Here is a 13,604-nt window from a genome sequence, read left to right on the forward strand (position 1 = left end):
AAAAAACAAAAACAGCGGCAAAAAAGTTACCAACAGTTGACATACTGCAGATTTTCTGCACAAAATCTGCAATAAAAAATAAGCAGCGTGTGCACAGCACTTTAGAGTTCTCATCGACTTTGCTGCCATAAAGATATGCATGCAGATTTTTGACAAAACCGCAGCAAATCTGCATACAAAAAAAAAAAAAAAAAAAAAAAAAAAAAGCATTAAAAATGCACTGTGTGCACACAATTTAACAGTTGGGGTTACCCCGCAGTGGGAGGGGCGGCAGTGGAGGGAAGGAGACTTGTCTTCCATGTTCGTAAGTTGTGCAGATCTCAAGAGAACAGACAAGTAGTATGAAGCAAGATCGGCAAAAAGAAACCATAAGTGGCAACAGAGATCCAGCACACAGGCAAGTGGGTGAAACCCACTAAAGAGAGACTTGGAAGGGACGGGAGTCCAGTGTTGGCCAGACGTGGGGGACCTTAGAGAGGAAAAGGATCTGCCCAACTGCGGACACGTGAAGATGTTATTGGCTCTAGAAGTGGCACTTGTCAGGGATCACCCGTCCGTTGTCTGGGTGCAGGATTCATATTGACCGATGATGTGGCCCTGTACCGGTTACAGCCTGTATTCCCTTCACAAGTACAGTGCTGTCATCTGTAACCAAGATGAACGAGCCTCTGTATTATACAGACGTGTCCTTGCAGTACAGTGTCTGCTGCCCTGTGTACCCAAGTTTATTGTCAGAGTGGCAGGCCGAAGGTGAAGGTGGCCACAGTAAGAACAACATCACACACACCCTGGAACCCCTTATTTCTGTAGCGTGCCGAGGCACAGATTATGCACTCGTCCATGGTCATCACCCCGAGCCATGTTACATTAGTTAACATTTTACTTACATATGTAAAAAAAAAAAAAAAACCTAGGTCCATCTAGTTGAACATTCCTCAATCAATTATACATTTTGTCACTAAATCATTTATAACTGACAATGTTGGGTGTACTGAGAAAATCATCAAGCTCTTGTTTAAAAGCTGTTATAGTATCTGCCATTACTACCTCTTGTGGTAGGGCATTCCACAGTCTGACTGCTCTAACTGTAAAGAACCCTTTCCTATTTAGTTTTCTTATTTTCTTCCACTTGCAGCGAGTACCCCCTGGTGAGTGCCCACGGTGAGTGCCTGCTGGTGAGTGCCCCCAGTGAGTGCCCCCTGGTGAGTGCCTGCAGTGTGTGCCTTTATTTAGAATGTATAAGCCACTGCCACACCAGATGTTAGCAAAGAAGCTCATTTTGACTACATGGAAGTTGTCCTCCTTCAGGAGAAACCCAGGGCCCACTGCACCAGTGTAAAGGTGTAAAGGTAACAATGGCTCTGAGGATTTCATTTCAGTGCCTAACGGGAGTCAAGATAGTAGTAGTGTCCACCATGTGGAGGTTTGTCACAACCTCTAAGGGTCACCCCCCAGACGCGGACCATCATTAATTCACCGCCAAACCAGACGCACTGAATAATATTCACAGCACGATGTTCACTACAGCTCCTCCAGACTCTTATGTCTGCTTAGTGTGAATTTGGGCTCATCTGTTAAGACAATGTACAGATAAAGGTAGAGACAGGTTTTCATATGCCGCGCCAATGATCACCATTCAGAAGATCAGATTAATGTATCTTTATTTTTTGCACAGGTCTATGTGTTTCAGGAGCTCAGCTTCCTTCCTCAGGAGCGTCAGGCACAAGACAACATCAAATCTCTTTGATTTGTTGATTTGATGTTGTCTTGTGCCTGATGGTCCTGAGGAAGGGAGCTGAGCTCCTGAAACGCGTAGACCCGTGCAAAAATAAAGATACATTAATCTGATCTTCTGAATGGTGATCATTGGCGCGGCATATGAAAACCCGTCTCTACCTTTATCTGTTATCTGCCGTTTGGGTTGCTGCTGCCATGGTCTATTTCTACATGCGATTACAGTAGTTGTGACTTTCACAACTACATCTGGTGAGTAGTATTACTCCCCCCCTGCACATATTTGGTAAGACCCTATTTGCGCTTTTTCTCCACAGCTTTTCTACTTACTGTTAAGACAATGAGGAGACAATGGTGGACCTACCGTCTCCGGTGTTCCCTGGTGAATTTCAATCAATCTGCACGGTGCTGAGCGGTGTGCACAGATCTTACTAAAAGAGGTCAGGCCCTCATGGTGCAGATTGACGCCTTTCTATGGCCTTGGATTAGCACAATGTATTACACCATTTTATTCAGCAAAAAAAAAAAAAATATTACAAAGTATAGACATGTTTGCATTATACATTACACAAATAATGTGATCTGACCAAAGCATGAAAATAGTCTTCTTATCTTATATTTAGATACAGACACCAAGTGATGTATTTCCTCAATAGCATTGGAAATGATCAGTCAGAGGTAGTCAAGGGGTAGGGCTGCTGAAGAATGATAACCAGCTGATGACAACCCAAATAAATGAAGTAAACTCCACCACTGCCAACTGCTACAAGGTCTTCAACATAAAAATACAGGTATTAGCATAGGCTCCCTAAACAAAAAACAATGGGTAAAATCAAGTAATACAGTGCCCTCTGGTGATCATTTTGGATACTGCACACTCAAAAGGGACCTGACGGTGCGTTTGGCAGCAGTGCTCTCTTTAAGTTACTAAGTGTAAGTGGCATAATAATTATTTCTACTGCACAGAAAGTGACAATGAAGCAGAGATCATCATTGTAACGTTTATCTTTGTTACAACTGCTCAAAATCAAGCAATTGTCACAATAATTGGCAAATGTAAATGTGTTACTGAAAAGGGAACCTATCATGTCCCCAAACGCTCTTAATCTGCAGATATAGAGTTAAACTGCAGGCCATTAGCGTACTAAATCGGTGCAGCCGCAGCACTGAAAGCTCCGCTGCCGGGAGGAGATTAACTTTATTCCCCCCGACAGCCTCAGACTTTCAGTCATAGGGGGTGATGCCGGCGAGGCATCAGTCAGCGCTCAGTGTATAGTGAGCGGGGACTGTAACCGCCCCTCTGACACTGACTGATAGCCGGCTCTGTAGTGATGATCTGCTGAGCCGGCTGTCAGTCAATGCTGGGGTGTGGTTACAGCCGCTGCTCACTATGTAAAAAGCGGTAACTAAAGCTGTGCCTCTATGACTGAAAGCCGGAAGATGACGGGAAGAATAAAGTGCATTTAATCCCAGTAGCCAGCCTTTCAGTGCAGCAACTATCTGGCTTTAGAACACTGTGCAGATTAACCCCATATCTGCAGGTTTATCAAAGTTTGAGGTGACAAGTTCTCTTTAATTGCGTTTTCTGGGTTTAAAGTCTGTCATAAGGGTTTGAAGGGTCAAAATTGCAGCCTCTTCAATGTTTACTGTAAGCACAGAAAGTTTAGGTAGTTTCCAAAAGAGTCTTTTCCTTGGGTAATAGGTTACCAGCAAGTTTTTTAAACGCAAAACATAACATAACAAGTGAAAAACAAATTGGCTGTCACCCAAGGGATTTTTCTGATGTGGCTTTCACCCCTGTAAAATATGTATGTCCAGCAGGGAAACGGTGTAAAACATTCTGCGATTTTTCAGAATAAGAAAAATTTCAAATAAAATATTTTATTAACTGCAACTTCACATGTGATTTACATAATAAAATGTATTATCCACAAATTAAAATATGTGGGTTGCACCACAAGAAAATTAAAAACGTGCATTAGGGAATATATGTATGATTGAAAAAATTGGAATCAGACATCAAAAAACATTTTATTAACGATCATGGTGGTAAGTTAATAAGCATAAGAGAGGAGGTGAAAAAATCCTAAAGAATATGGAGTGGAGGCATGGTAGATCTTCAAGTTACATACGAGAGCACCACTAGGATTGAATTGACATAGGGACATCATGTTATAATAATAGTGTATCTCCCCTCCTTATTTTTTCTCTGTTGTTCTCTAACATCATAAGGTCTGTATCAAAAATATGTATTATTAGCAATAAATAGGATACTGCTCCATGTACATAAATATTAACTATTAGCTATATTCCTGTTATAATATTGCGTAGATTCTGCATGTGTTTTCCTATATTATTCACTATAGACACCTGGTGAATCTAACAAATACGTATAATGAAATGGTTAATCATGTGCTCTACAAGCCTTGTTGTGCAGAAACGTTATGATTTAATCAATCACTTGTTTTTATCTAATCATATGTAATCATACTGCGGATGTGTGCACCAAAATGGAGTCCTATAAAGATGCATCAGAATCAGGGCTTTGACATCATGATTAAAGGGAACCTGTCAGCAGGTTATTGCTATGTAATCTCAAGACAGCACGCTGTAGGTGTTAACACACAGATTTCAGTGATGTGCCTCTTAAGGTCCTTGCTGTTTACTTGCTATGATTGTTTTAGTACCAGGATCTTATCACTGCTGAAGTATATTGCCTTCTGCCTGGTAGTCTTGCACACTCCCTGCTGTGATTAGCACCTCACAGTCTATAGACACTGTATACAGAGCCTAGTGTTGGTGGGGGCAGATTTCTGAGCCTTTCTCAATGGCCAAATCCAAAAATTGATTCTGTCAAAACTGCTGCACCCAGTAATCTAAGTGATACATCGATGGATTCAGGGTCTCTCTTCCTCTACCATGTTGCTCTAGAGAGGACATAGCAAAAACATGCAAACAGATTCCCTTTAAGGGTGCCATGAGCACTTTTTGTTTGTTTTTGTTATCAGCCTGAAGGGTTATTTTAAACTGTCATCTGTTTTGTACTTCCAACAATAAAGAAGACTGTTCATAGAGCTGTACTAATTCCGCCTTTCTTTACTCTATTGTGCCATCTGGATGCCGTACACTTAGTATGGGCAGGGCATGCTGCCCAGTACCCTTCACTTCAGTAGGATAATGCTGAAATATCCTACATTGACAGGTAGGTGGCACAATGTCAACATTGAAGAGTTGGCGGACCTTGCACAGGCGTCCTTCAAACGGTTGTGAGGATGGAGTACTGCGGGTGGGACCTCCACTAATCTAATATTGATGGCCTATCCTAAAGGGCAGCTCATCAGTATTCTGACCCTAGGAAACACTTTTTATGGGGGTGTATTCAGGCTTAGGGTATGTGTAGAAAACATTTTTTTCAGGCCAGTTAACTCTGAAACCAACCTGAAAAAGTGCTAATTAAACACTGAAAAGAATGAACATATACGTTGCAATGTAAAAATGACTCACTGTCCGAAATTCCATGTGGGCGCCGGCACTGCCGATGGCACATATGTACAGACCAATTTCTCAGCTCAATTACATCATTTGGAAGTGGCAGTGCATGCCCAATCTCAAGCAATGATGGCGCCTGCGGGAGATTTTGGCCAGAGGAGGCAGGTCACAAAAAAGCAATGATTTATTAGTCATAGACCGGAAGCACGCGGGGTGCAGATAATACCCAGACTGGCAGGAACTGCACTAGCGCCTCATTAGCATAAAATAGAAGAAAATCAAAACAGATTTCTTCAGAGAACAATATCAATATCATTTTAATCAGCTTCAAAAGTGCCATTAAAGCCATATCATAAAGCCCAAAGTTCTGCTGACAGGACCACTTAAAAGGGGTTGTCTACTACTAAGACAACCCCTTCTCATTACCCATGTTTGGCCTTATTAAAAAAAAAAAAAAAAAAAAAAAAGCCTATACTCACTTCCTGTGCCTGTTCTCGCTCTCCTGGTGGTCACCTCAGTTTGTGACATCTTGCGAGCCCCGCACCCAATCACCGCCGGCTTCTCTCTCCCCTCCTTCAGATGTATAAGTAATCCGCAAGGGGTGAGAACTGCCACTCACTACCTGTTAATTACTTACTTGTCTGAAGGAGGGGAGAGAGAAGCCGGCGGTGATTGGGTGCGGGGCTCGTAAGATGTCACAAACTGAGGTGACCACCAGGAAATCGAGAACAGGCACAGGAAGTGAGTATAGGCTTTTTTTTTAAATTTTAATGAGCCCAAACATGGGGAATGAGAAGGGCTTGTCCAATTAGTGAACAATCCCATTTAGCAGTTTGTAGATGTGGGCTCAGCCAACCAATTTGGTTCTCAAAATGGATATGTAATAAAGAGTAATAATTTTGTAAGAAATAGCCTTCAAGTTTTATCAGATCTCAAAATAAATTAGAAAGTTTTCTACCTTGAGCTCGCACTACAAATATTCACTTTTCCACCTTTGCAGTGGACGCTGTTCAAGAAACAAGGACAAAGCCAAGAGTTTTTTTGTTAAGATCAAAAATGATCTGTATTTCAAGCAGAAAGCAACTAAAAAGAACGCTGTTTTCTTTGGGAGTTTTGAAGCTTTTTTTTTTTTTTTCTTGCAGCCTTTTGATTGGACAAGACCTTTTGTGGAGATTTTATCAGAAAGAAAGAAAGAAAAAAAAAAAAAAAAAAAAAAAAAAGTAGATGCACTTTCTTTTTTACCTACCAGGCAATTTTTAAAACCTGAAGTAGGGAATAAAATGCTCAAAAAAACTGCTCAATTGAACCACAAAAAGGCTGAATATGAAAATGGACCGGATCAAAAGACTCCTTAAAAATCTCAAATTGCACTCTATTAGCCATATAGTGGCAGCAAATTTCTATAAGTGACAATTTCTTATTTTTTTTCTGGGAAAAGCAAACAGTTAAAAAAAAAAAAAAAAAAAAAAAGATTCAGGTTCTCTTTCCACCCTCCACTGGTATTGTTCCCACTAGGTGGTGCTATCGCTCTCTTTTCCAGCAGCTCACTGACTGCCTTCAGATTTTAAGCGCTCGGTGACACAGAAAGACTTAAGAATCTCGGTTTCTAAACTGCACAAATCCAACGGCCACAATACTTATTATTCAAGTGTCCAGATATCTATCTATTGTGATGTTGCACACAGTTCACATACTGTTCAATGGGGTACTCACTCGCTGCGTCTTTGAGGTAGCAGAAAGGAACACAGTAAAAGTCCAGCAGTTTATTTAGCTCCATATAAACTGCTCTTCTTGAATACTTAAGCAACTTAAACATACACGGGTTTCAAGTCAATTAATCCAGTAGTTTGCCCGCAGAGCTCTGGGACACACTCCTCCTCAGTAAAATCCTCAGCCTTCACTCACACTGACGCCTGTCAGGATTCATCCACGGATTTCTAGTCCATATAGTCTGTGCCTCCACACACTGGCTCCTGCCAGTGTATACATGTGGCACCCCAGTGGTCCGGTTGCCACAATAATATTGCCCCGCTCACAGGGGGTGATGCTATGCTTGGAAGTAAAGGTGGAGGAGGGCGAGTCCCCCATGCTAGGTACACTAGCACTCAACGCACAACAAGGAGGAGTTAGGAACACACACACACACAGACAGAAAGTTAAACTGATCAGAACAAGTCAGGAGTGGAAAGAAGACGGTCACTGAGAAGAGAACTGCGCCATAGCACCCGCAGGGCCGGACATCGGAGTCCGAGGCTGCGTGGGTACTGAAGTCCTCATAGCAGAATCCGAAAGGCAGGAAACTACAGGTCTTCTGGCCCATAGAGTGCCTGGAGCACCGCAGCATACCAGAGCCAGGAGCCGTGATAGAAGAAGCGGCACCAGTAAAGGACTTGCGCTGCCTGCCGTATAGGTGAGAACCAGAACCAACAATAGGAAGACGGTCTCAGCGTAGCTTCAAGGCGCATGGACCTACACATTACAGCACAAGCAAGAAAGCCTACCACCCACCTGGCTAGGTGGATCCCCTCAATTGCTTCCAGGCTGACCAGACCACCGTTACCTGCTGGACCAGTCTCCCGGGCCTTTACCATCAACTACCAAGTAAAAGGTAAAGGAAACTACAGTCCTGGTGTTGTCCAGTTATTACCGGCGTCCTCAGTCCTGCATCAAAACGTTAAGTCCCTCCATCAATCATCTACTACTACCCCATCCGCCCTGGGGCCCAGCTCTGCCCATGGGGAGATATACCAACCAAGCTGCGTCACCATCTGCTCCAGAGGTCCCCATCCAGCAGCGGCGGCACCTAACTTGCCGCATACCACAGGTGCCGTCACAAACTACCATCACCATCATCATCCCAACTTTTACTGCCCGGTATCGAGTAACCCCCAGGCCCCGGTGCAGGCATGTCATACACCTCTAGCAGAGGCTCCTACTTGCAATCCCAGTACTTTCCAGACTGGCTGCAGTCTCTCCTCAGTCTCCACATGTCAAACACAGACTGACTCCATTTTACATGGCATGTGACCTGTCAGCCACATTTCAAACACACCCATGGTCGTGGTATGTAGGTGACAAGACCCACCCGTCTCTCCAGCCACCTGTGATCCTCACCCTCTGAATACTACAGCAAAACATGTGGCACTCAAAGTACCAGCACTCCTGAGGATCCCACCACTTATGTGGTACATACTGGCCATTAATTCCCTTAACAGTGAGAAGTATACAAGGCACTCCCAAGATGATTTGAAGAAATATTTATTCATGTGCGTAACAAAAATGTTTTCGGTCCTATGTGGACCTTCCTCAGTAGCACATATGTGAGGGAAAACGCTGTGTGGGCTGTCAGACGCAGAATCCACCGCTGTATGGGGGCTGCCGTGTCTGACAGCCCACACAGCGTTTTCCCTCACATATGTGCTACTGAGGAAGGTCCACATAGGACCGAAAACGTTTTTATAACGCACATGAATAAATATTTCTTCAAATCATTTTGGGAGTGCCTTGCATACTTCTCACTGTTTGGCTTTGGAACCTGAAGTGCACCCCAATATCTCCTAGACGCATATATAGGAAGTGCCATTCTCTTCTTGCATTAATTCCCTTAACGACCGCGGGCAGTAATATTACGTCCTAGCGGTCATAATGTTACTGCCTGCGGTCTGCTGCACATCTCCGCTGATTTTCACAGCTGAGATGTGTGTCTGATAGGCACGAGCAGAATCGTTATCTGCTCGTGCCGTTTAACCTGCTAAATGGCGCTGTCAACGTGACAGCGCCATTATAACGACATCGGCGGTAAAGTTTTACTTACCGCCCGATACAGGAAGTCACGTGACGTGATCACGTGACTTCCGTTTGTTTTCATTGTAGCACAGGGTCATGTGATGACTCCTGTACTAGACATGAACTACTTTCAGTTTCACTCGGCCCGCAGCCCAGTGAAGCTGAAAGTGAGCGTATCTGCTGTTTACAGCTGTGTAGCTGTGATCAGCAGATAGGGCAGAGCGATTGGATTGCTGATTGCAATAGCCCCTTAGGGGAACTAGTAAAATAAAAAAAAGTTTAAAAAAAACAAAAAAAAAAAAACTAAAAAAGTTCAAATCACCCCCCTTTCGCCCCTTTGAAAATTAAAGGGTTAAAAAAAAAAAAAACACACACATTTGGTATCGCCGCGTACAGAAAGGCCTGATCTATCAAAATATAAAATCAATTAATCTGATCAGTAAATGGCGTAGCGGCAAAAAGATTCCAAACGCCAAAATGACATTTTTTTGTCGCCACAACTTCTGCGCAAAATGCAATAACAGGCGATCAAAACGTAGCATTTGCGCAAAAATGGTACCTTTAAACATGTCAGCTCGTGACGCAAAAGATAAGCCGTCACTGAGCCATAGATCACGAAAAATGAGAACGCTACGGGGCACGGGATATGGCGTAAAACGTGCGCCACCTTTTTCGGACGTCTTTTTTTTTTTAACCCCTTATATAAAAGTAAACCTATACATGTTTGGTGTCTACGAACTCGAACTGACCTGAGGCATCACACCGACACATCAGTTTTACCATATAGTGAACACAGTGAATAAAATATCTCAAAAACAATAGTGCTATAGCACTTTTTTGCAATTTTTCTGCATTTGGAATTTTTTTGCCGTTTTCCAGTACACTATATGGCAAAACTTATGGTTTCATTTAAAAGTACAGCTCGTTCTGCAAAAAATGAGCCCTCACATGACCATATTGACTGAAAAATAAAAAAAAAGAAGTCTCTCAGAAGAAGAATGGTGAGGAAAAAAAAAAAGGGAAAGTGAAAAATCGTCCGGTCGTGAAGGGGTTAATGTAGCCAGTCGCCTTTTCACACTATATACAACGGGTTAGAAAAAAATAGTATACAATAAGTCACCAATTTTCTAAGTAACTATATATTTCTAAAGGTGAAATTGACATGAATTTCTCACCAGGTGTTGGTAACAACTCCTCCAATCCACACAAGCAAAGAAATCATACCATAGGTGTCCATAAATTTAGTTATTTGTAATAATGAGAGATGACAAAGGAAAAAAGTATTGCACACATGAAGAAGAAAAAAAAGTGATGGAAAGTCGTGACACCAGCTGAGATTTATCAGTAAGTAGAAAGCAATCCTGCTGCTTAGCGAAACATAATATGAACTGGTTCAATTGATGGCCTATAAAAAGTCGTCTCGTTACCAAGGTGCCACACAAGAAACATCTCATGATGGGTAAAACCAGTGAGCTGTCTCAAGATATTGAAAACCTTATTGTTACAAAACATAGTGTATCTGTGTTTAATGTGGAGCAAAATGTTAAACTCCCCCTCCTGTAACGCCTGCCTGGATCCACAGACTCAGACGAGCTGTAATGGACAGGCTAGAGGGAAGCCACTCACCAAGCAGGACCCCTAGAACCCTGTATACAGAGATTTGGAATTACACAGGGCCCTGGTGATCACTACCTGTTAAAGACTGCAGTCCGATGAGAGTAGTAGTCAGGCAGGGTCGAATCAGGAATTGCAGAAAAGGGACAGAATCACGCAGGCAAGGAGGTAATCAAAAAACAAAGCAGAGGTCAAATCCAGATTGGGCAGCAAGGTACATAAACAGCAGGCAGGAAGGTAGTCTGCTTGTTTCCTGAAGTCAGAACACCAGAATAACTAAACAGAACAGGGTGGGACAGGAACCAGGAATACAGAACTATCTCTGGCAGTGGTCAGCAGACAGGAGGGGAAATAAGAAGGATGTGGCGTCTTCCCATTGGTTGTAGCGGAATGATGGTAACTTCAGCTGGAAGACACACGCCACCTACAGTGAGCCTGTGGTACTGCAGATCCCAAGGAAACCCAGCCCAGTGGATGAGCGGAGCCTGCGCCCACCAGTGCCGCTGGCATCGACTCCTCTCCCAGCACGATCCACGGCAGGAACACAGCGTCGCCTGGAGAGTACTCCGGTGGGGACGTAACACAATCCAAAACAGGAGAGTGTATATACAAGGTATTATGTGATCTCCTTACAATCAGAGAAGGGCGCACCTGATGCCTCATGGATGGTGCACTGCAGATGGTTTAGAATACCGCTTTATTCTAAAGCAACAATAATGAGAACTATGCAAAGCTTCATTTTCTCTATGGTGGAGGCATTTAATACAGTTCTCTTATCTATTAACAATATGAGGGCTCTTACAGTACCTGATTTTTGTTTTAAACTGCCTCCTTATGATGCCTCCCCGACCTGAGCATACAGCAGTTCCCACATCAGCAGGCGAGGAAGGTTCCATTGGGCACAAACACATCATAGATGGAATCTCATGAAACACCCCTTATAATTATTTTAACAAATAAAAATGAGTTTTTTTATCTTCCCATTTTGTATTTCTTACCGTTTCAAATCCCCTGTGAGGGTGGTCTGGGAATCCTGCCGGTCGGCGTCCTTTAAATTCATCCAGCATCAAAAACGGATCCAAATTTCTTAGCTAAAAAAAAAAAAAAAAGCTTAATAAGTGGAACGTTAATCATATAACAATCAATCAAGTTTACTACGACTAACCGCAAAAAGTAAAAATGAAAGTTAACATATTTCTGAAAATTTCAACTATTTGAAGAATTTTTGAAAATGTTCAAAAAAGTGGGGGAATTATTTAAAAAAAATCAAATGGTTTTTAGAATATATTGGTCTAGTTTGTTCCAGTGAAAAAAATGTATAATAACTGATATCATAAATATCACTTTGGTATCAAATTTCCTTGAGCACATCCAGCAAAAACTGAGGAAAGGATTCAGCATAATTGCATTTTCATAGAAATCATTGCTTATTGTGGGCTGTACAGCCAAGTGGGCGGTGCTAATAATAGATGGAGCTCCTTTCCTGTGCGCACGCTGCGGTTTTAACCGCGTTTTGCTGCAGAAAATGTTCATAACCTTTCTGCAGGCCTTCCCCAGAAAACCTATGGTAAAAAAAAAAAAAAAATAATGCTGTGCGCACACTGCGTTTTTTTCACCAACAGGTTTTGCTGCGGAATTTCCGCGCGGAAAAGGGTTCACTTTTTTTCCGCAGGTACCTGCAGTATTTTACCCCATTGACTGTAATGTAATCATGAAATACCGCAGGGAATAACGCGGGTAGCAAATTTTGTGCGTTTCATTGCATTATTCCCGCGGTATTTCGTGTTTTTCGGGACATAGTGATCATCACTTCTCTGCGTTTTGCAAGGAAGTGATGTCACTGCAGAGCAATATGAAATTGATCAGAGAGAAAATACACACAAATAACACACACACACAGTACGTTCAGAGGGCTGGTATTTGGCCAGATACTGCTCCACATATAAAAGTACATATAATGGGGATCAGAATCGGGCGCAAAGGGGTAGGAGCAATCGCTTCATACTTACCGATCACCGGGCGGCTGTCACACTGCTGCCGCGGCAGCTCTTTAATCTTCACGAGCCGCTGCTCATTAGTCTCATAACATATTCATGCCGTCCCTGCTCACTGGCGCCTATGATTGGTTGCATTAAGATGAGCCCCCACGCTGAGTGACAGCTGTCTCACTGCAACTAATCACAGCCGCCGGTGGGCCTATATCGTGCAGTACGATAAATAGTTTTAAAAAAAAAAACGGCGTGCGGTCCCCTCCAATTTTGATACCAGCCAAGTTAAAGCCTCATAGCTGAAGGCTGGTATTCTCAGGATGGGGAGCCCCACGTTATGGGGAGGTTCCATTGGGCACAAACACATCACAGCGGCAATAGCGCGGTAAAACCACGGTAAACCACGGTAAAACCGCATGCAGTTTTTGGGTGCGTTTCTCCGCAGTTTTATCTTTCAGACCCTGCAGGATTTTCTTAAGAAAATTCCATTTTCTAGTGCGCACAGGGCCAGTGTGCACATAGGGATAGCTGTCGATGACTGATTAGAACCACCCACTGGACTCTTCCAGAATGAGCTGTAATTTTATACATTATATTATGTGCTCACCTACCTTGGACTAACAGGAATACTATATAGGGAATCATAACCTTAGGTACTAATCTTAACTCTTTAATCACCAAAGATATTAAGGTAATACCTCCTACACCACTTTAGGCCTCTAGCAATGTTACCAGGAATAGTGTCACCAACCTTTACACCATCAAATGTAAAAAAAAAAAAAAAAAATGATATGTCATATTGTAGAGGATCTGTCACTCGCTATAAATATGTAGATTTTTAAATGGTGTAAATGCTGCTGTTCCAAAAATCTGGAGAGGTTTTTATTTTGTTCCTATGCCCCTCCTTTGCCAAAGTATGACTCCCTACAAAGTGACATAGTAAATATTATATGTTACTGAATGTATGGTTCTCACGAAAGCAAATGATATGCC

At 42.6% G+C, this 13,604-nt stretch overlaps 1 protein-coding gene and 1 long non-coding RNA gene across 2 annotated transcripts in view; one reads left to right on the top strand and one right to left on the bottom strand.

Annotated features, from left to right (window-relative positions):
• Positions 1–13,604, bottom strand: part of PIR (pirin) — an 85,392-nt gene that overhangs the window by 57,234 nt on the left and 14,554 nt on the right. Inside the window, exon 3 of the mRNA XM_075335160.1 lies at positions 11,622–11,714. Within this exon, the coding sequence (XP_075191275.1) occupies positions 11,622–11,714 (93 nt within the window). The remainder of the gene's footprint in view (positions 1–11,621; positions 11,715–13,604) is intronic.
• The window catches only part of LOC142290995 (uncharacterized), a 115,449-nt gene continuing 109,254 nt past the window's right edge, over positions 7,410–13,604 (top strand). Inside the window, exon 1 of the long non-coding RNA XR_012750424.1 lies at positions 7,410–7,831. This is a non-coding gene — a long non-coding RNA (uncharacterized LOC142290995). The remainder of the gene's footprint in view (positions 7,832–13,604) is intronic.

This window comes from Anomaloglossus baeobatrachus, chromosome 2 (genome assembly GCF_048569485.1).
Source record: "Anomaloglossus baeobatrachus isolate aAnoBae1 chromosome 2, aAnoBae1.hap1, whole genome shotgun sequence".
NCBI lineage: Eukaryota > Metazoa > Chordata > Amphibia > Anura > Aromobatidae > Anomaloglossus > Anomaloglossus baeobatrachus.